Source organism: Mchenga conophoros, linkage group LG6, assembly GCF_057382185.1.
Source record: "Mchenga conophoros isolate Kocher_MC1m ecotype Shallow Benthic linkage group LG6, M_conophoros_male_GT1.1, whole genome shotgun sequence".
NCBI classification, from domain to species: domain Eukaryota; kingdom Metazoa; phylum Chordata; class Actinopteri; order Cichliformes; family Cichlidae; genus Mchenga; species Mchenga conophoros.
In genome coordinates, this window is record NC_140531.1 from 10,719,842 (window position 1) to 10,725,841 (window position 6,000).

Below are 6,000 nucleotides of genomic sequence, written 5' to 3' on the forward strand. Positions count from 1 at the left end.
GTTGACCCTTTGCAGCAATAACAGCTTCAGCTCTTCTGGGAAAACTTTCCACAAGGTTTAGGAGTGTTTATGGGAATTTTTGATAATTCTTCCAGAAGCACATTTGTGAGGTCAGACATTGGTGTGGGAAAAGAAGCCCTAGCTCACAGTCTAAGCTCTAAATCACCCCAAAGGTGTTCTATCGGGTTGGGGTCAGGTCATTCAAGTTCTTCCACACCAAATGTGCTTATTCTTGGACCTTGCTTTGTGCACTGATGTGCAGTCATATTAGAACAGAAAGGAGCCATCCTCAAACTGTTCCCATGAAGTTGGCAGCATGAAATTGTCCAAAATGTCCTGATATGCTGAAGCATTAAGAGTTCCTTTCATTGGAACTAAGGGACAGAGCCCAACTCCCAACACCATAATCCCCCTTCCAACAAACTTTGCAGTTGGCACAATACAGTCAGATAAGCACCGTTCTCCTGACAACCGCCAAACCCATGCTCGTCTATCAGAATGCCAGACGGAGAAGTGTGATTCGTCACTCCAGAGAACATGTCTGCACTGCTCTAGAGTCCAGTTGCACTGCGTTATACAGCACCACATCCGACACAAGACAAAGATAGTGCAAGTTGCCATTTTGCCACAGAATTTTTCTGATTGTGTATGTGTGTGTGGCTGTGCATGGTTCTAGGCCATGGCCTACTGTGCTGCACTAGATAACTAGTTCCCCTCCAAGTCAGAAGTGAGAGATGCAGTTCTGTCTCTCTCTCTCTCTTTCTCACTGTCTGCGTCTGACTCTCTCACCCTGTTGCTAGGCTAAGAGGAGGCCACTGGGATTACACTCTAAAAATAAGGTGTCCCTGATACTTTTTCTCTGATCCATCTCAATCAGGCCTACAAAGTCCTCACACCTCGGACTGCTGCTCTATGTCTTTGTGCAGAACTGTTTTCACCGTTTAGCTTTGTATTCGTCTTTTTTGTCTCTCTGGCTGTCTGTCCATGTCTGTGTCTATTTCTGGCCACACACACCCAGAATCCTCTTGTATGATGTTGAAAATACAGAAAGGGAGATAACAGAGAGCCTGACAAAGGATGTGAGTTGAAGCTCATTGGAGGCTGGGGGGAGAAAGAGGAGGGTAAAATACAAAGGCACAGATGAAAACATTCAAATAAGACATAAGAAATAAAAGTGAACCTGCCCCAGTTTGGAAAAAAAAATCCTGCACTTTTGGGAATATGCTTTCTTTCAAGTATCACTGATTCTACTCATATTAATGCTGTTGCGCATAGATGCACATTGCACATTGATAATTTACTAATTTATTTGAGGCATATTTATGGTTCTCTGCCATGCTCATTCATCAGCCACTTCAGCCATCAGATGTGAAGGACAGCTATTTGGCCACTTTCCTGGTGGATAACAATAGCAGTTGAAATGTAAACAAATTCAACATAAAAGCCTCAATTAAATATGAAAAGGTTGGTTTCTTATAATAATCATAAATGTCATTCTAGGCCCTGTGACTTCCTATTGAATCATTATACTTTCAGTGAAACACTACTATGTGTCAAAATAATGACAAATTATAATAAGTCATTTTAAGCTTTCAGAGATTTGATTTTCCCCTCAGGGAAAATGTTCGGTATTAAAGACCTACACTTGGGTTTGCCAAATTACTTTTGTACGTCTGAAAATAGGGGCTATGAATAAAAATGAATGTAGTTCCTAAACAATTAATGTGATCCTTTTTGTTAAACCACTAAAATTAAAGCTGCACGTCTGCACTTCAATCACATGTCGACTGTTAGATTTGAAATCCCCAGTGGTGGTGTACAGAGGCAAAACTACAAAAGCTGCGTAGTCCAAAAAACTTGTGGACCCTACTGTACATGCTGAACTCGATTCAGCTGCTGCTGGTACCAGCTGTCCTAAATACAGTACTTGCTGCCCTTCTTACAGAGAAAAGTTACAAAAATGTAGTCAGTCTGAGCAGACAGTGAAAAGTGTGGAGGAAGGTAAGATTATTAAGAGGAAAATATAAATATGACATATGATGATCTTAATTTGACCTGATTTTATAACATATATGTTTTTGCATATTTACTTTGCATACACCGACATAACATTATGACCACTGACATGTGAAGTGAATTATGATGCTTATTTCTTCATCATGGCAGCTGTTAGTGGGTAGGATATATTAGGGAGTAAGGGAACATTTTGTCTTTAAAGTGCATTATGAGAAGAAGCCAAGTGGGCGGAGGCAGTGTGATGCTTTGGGCAACATTTTCAGATCATGTACACACTTTCATGGAAACAGTATTCGATGTTGTTTGAGGAGCACAACAGTAAGTTTGAGGTTCTGAATTGAATGGATGTGCTGGACAAACAAGTTCCATCCATGGAGGCTCAACCTTAAAACTTATAGGACTTAAAGGATCTGTTGCTAACACCTTAGTGCCAGACACCACAGCACACCTTCAGGGGTCTAGTGGAGTCCATGCCTCAATGGGTCAGGACTGTTTTGGCAGCAAAAGGGGGATCAACACAATATTAGGGTGGTGGTCATAGTGTTACGCCTGTGAATATTTCATTATACTGAGGTTAATGTGTGCTTAACGTGTGGCTTTGTCTACGATTGGCTGCATTTTAGCTCTTGAGCTAATCTCCATCCCTCATTTCTTTACCCAGGCCTGAGCAACATTATAGGAATCATTGTGTACATATCAGCCAATGCTGGGGATCCTTCCAAGAGTGACTCCAAGAAGAACAGCTACTCCTACGGCTGGTCCTTCTACTTTGGCGCCCTCTCCTTCATCATGGCTGAAATGGTGGGTGTGCTGGCTGTGCACATGTTCATCGACCGACATCGGGAGCTGCGTGTGGGGGCACGAGCCGCCGACTACCTCCAAGGGGCAGCCATCACACGCATCCCAAGCTACCGCTACCGTTATCGACGCCGCTCGCGCTCTTCGTCTCGTTCTACAGATCCCTCGCACTCTCGCGAGGCATCGCCAGTGGGCCTGAAGGCCTTTGGGACGCTGCCCTCCACTGAGCTGTCCATGTACACGCTCCCCAAAGGCCAAACAGGCACTCCGACAGCCACCTATAACTCCACGGAGAGGGACCACAACTTCCTGCAGGTCCACAACTGCATCCAGAAGGACCTGAAAGACTCAGGTGGCCATAGCAACACCGCCAATCGGCGCACCACACCTGTATGAAAATGACACAGACATTAAGAGAAATCAGAGGAACTCTGGGGGGAAAGACAGATTGTGGCTTAAGGAAACAGAAAGAGAAAGAGGGCTCCAAAAGACTGAGGAGCGAGGGGTAGGCAACAGAGGAGAAGTTCTGAGAGCTCCACAGCGCCTCAGATAATCACAGTTTCTGTTTAATAGAAAGGAAATGGAGTAAAATTGCATAAAAAAAAGAAACATGCATGATTTTCCCATGAACCATTGTTTAACAAGTTTTGAACATGTTTGTAAAGAGTTGAGGGGAAGGTCGGGGAAAGATGAGTGGGGATGGGGGGCATTCATGATGCTGGGTTGGGGTGGTTGGTGGTTGTCTCGGGGCTGTGGAACTGTGGAGTGGTGGGCTGGGCCAAACTGCCCATTTATAGGCGAACTTTATATTTTTTACTCTTCCTCAGTCTGATTGAAAGGCCCCACAGCCCTGCCTATGAACCAACCCTCGCACTACCATACCACAAGCCCCTCCCCCCCAACACACGCACCCTAAATTCCCTTATAAACCCTACTCCTTTCTTTAGTTACTGTATCTTCTTGATTTCATTCTTTATTCGCATTAATACTGTGAACCATTGCGGTACGGGATTTTAGCAGGGAGCATTTCAGGCCGCAAAAAAAAGAAAAAAACCAAGAAAAAACACATAAGTTAATATATGTATTGATTATATATAAATATATGAACATATATGTTAATAAATCATGACTCGACTTCCCTGAAGCAAAAAATATCAAGAAAAAAGAAAAAAAAGAAAGAAACAACGTAACCTACAATGAAACTAAACCGAGTCGTCATGGAAACTAAACCAAGGCGGAGGATTCATTGTGACTGGCTCATTTGACGGGCAAAGGCTTCAGCCTACTTGATAAACTCGTATTGGTTAGCGTTAGATACATTATCACATTCTTTTACAACAACAACAAAATCGTTTGGCCTTCCGCCAAAACCCTGGCAGCCTTCTTTGTTCAGGGTCAGCTAGATGTGAGTTGGCCACTCTTGCTTTTTCCCCATACAGGGGTGGAGTGAAGAGAGAACTCTGGGTAATGGATGGTCTCTCTGCAAACTTGCAGATGACTATGGACAATGAATCGTCACTACTGCCAAAGACACAAAGTAGTGCGTGTGAGAACATGGCTACGAGTGAGCTGAAGCTAAGTGACTCCAAAAAAAAATTAAGAATTTTCATGCATGCTAATCTAAAATCATCCGATCTGCTTTTAAGAAACCTATGTTTTGAACAACTGAACAATGATACCATGTAAGGGCAGTGGGAGTGAAAAAAGTAGTAATTAATGTTACAGTACTGTGTCAATTTCTACTTTTCTTTATCTTGTTTTTCTTTTTGAGTGGGTTATTTGGGGTGGGGTCTCATCATGCTTGAAACAAAAACAAAAAAAACAACCTTTGAAAAACGTATCAAGGCTCTTTTTTTTTAAACAGAAGAGAATCTTATCTTGCCTTTTCATTTAATTTTATTTCCTCCATTACTTTGGACTTTCACACAGCCTTAGTCTCTTTCTTTATCTCATTTTCTTGTTCTTTGGTTTTGCTTTGTGTTGTTGTAAATGACAAATTAAAACAAAAAAACAAAAAAACATAATGTCTTTCAAGGTGCCAAAACTGAATGATTCTGAACTTGGATGCATCAAGTCCTGATGACAAATAAAAATTGAACCCCCCGTAGGGAACTGAATGAGTCTTTGTTGTATTATATCTGATCTAACCTGAACGTGAAACATGAACATGTAGAAACCGAGACTACAAGCCCAACTGCTGTTGAAGATCTGGCTGCTGGGCTGGGGGTCAGCATGCACTCAGCTTTATCATCACTCTGGGTTTATGGCTAGCTTTGTGTTAGCATGCTGACTAAGCAGATACAGTTGTTTCTGCATTTTTGTTTGATTTATTTCCCTTGTAGCCATGGTGTGTAAATAACCTTTGTAATGCATAACTGTAACCATAACGTAATTAATAAATATTAATACATTTAGTACACTAACAGTAATCCACTAACGTTACATTACTGCATTACTGAAAAATATTTTGGGACTACAGTAATGCATTACTTTGGAACACATTATGCCCAGCACTGGTGATCCTTCTGTGGAAGTTTGCACGGATGCCTCGCCACCGCATGAGTCTTTCAGCCAGAAGAGCTAAAAAGAAAATGAGCCCAGAAGTTTTGTTTTTTCATGATGTGGTATTTAAGTATGTGATAGATGAGAACATTAATGTTCAAGGATGTGTTATTTACTTACTTGACATTATAGATGCATCACTGATGTTAGCTGTACTGCTAATGAAGGACATTGCTAATGTGTCCTTTCCCACAAATGACTTATAAATCTAAGATGTAACATCTAAAAAACACTTCATAGATTTGATATTCACCGCTTGTTTAAGCATTAGATGAAATGTCACGTTCTTTGATAAGGTACAGAGCAATGCAAAGGTGGGCAAATGGCCGCTTCGTTACACTCTGGTGTGTCACGTAACTGTTGGGCCACTAACTCTAATCTAAATAAAATCAGCTAATTAAATCTGACATTTATTGTTCTGAAAACTGTAGGGAGTGCCTCTACATTTAGATGAGATCCTACTGCCATGAGTGAAACACTTCCAAATGGTTAAAGCTGGTTCAGCTGGAACAGCCAATCCTAGCAGTTTGGCTCACAGTGGCTCAGGTGATACTCGGTCACTTTCATTCATTCACTTTGACTTTGCCTTCTTAGTCACTCATTCACAGCACTCTTCAGCATCCC

The 6,000-nt window shown here is 41.7% G+C and overlaps 1 protein-coding gene across 1 annotated transcript in view; it reads left to right on the forward strand.

The window, feature by feature from the left end:
• Positions 1 to 3,395, forward strand: part of cacng2b (calcium channel, voltage-dependent, gamma subunit 2b) — a 68,969-nt gene extending 65,574 nt beyond the window's left edge. The window contains exon 4 of the mRNA XM_085276118.1: positions 2,678 to 3,395. Coding sequence (XP_085132244.1) covers positions 2,678 to 3,210 — 533 coding nt within the window. The 3' untranslated portion in view covers positions 3,211 to 3,395. The remainder of the gene's footprint in view (positions 1 to 2,677) is intronic.
• Positions 3,396 to 6,000: the final 2,605 nt, after the last annotated feature.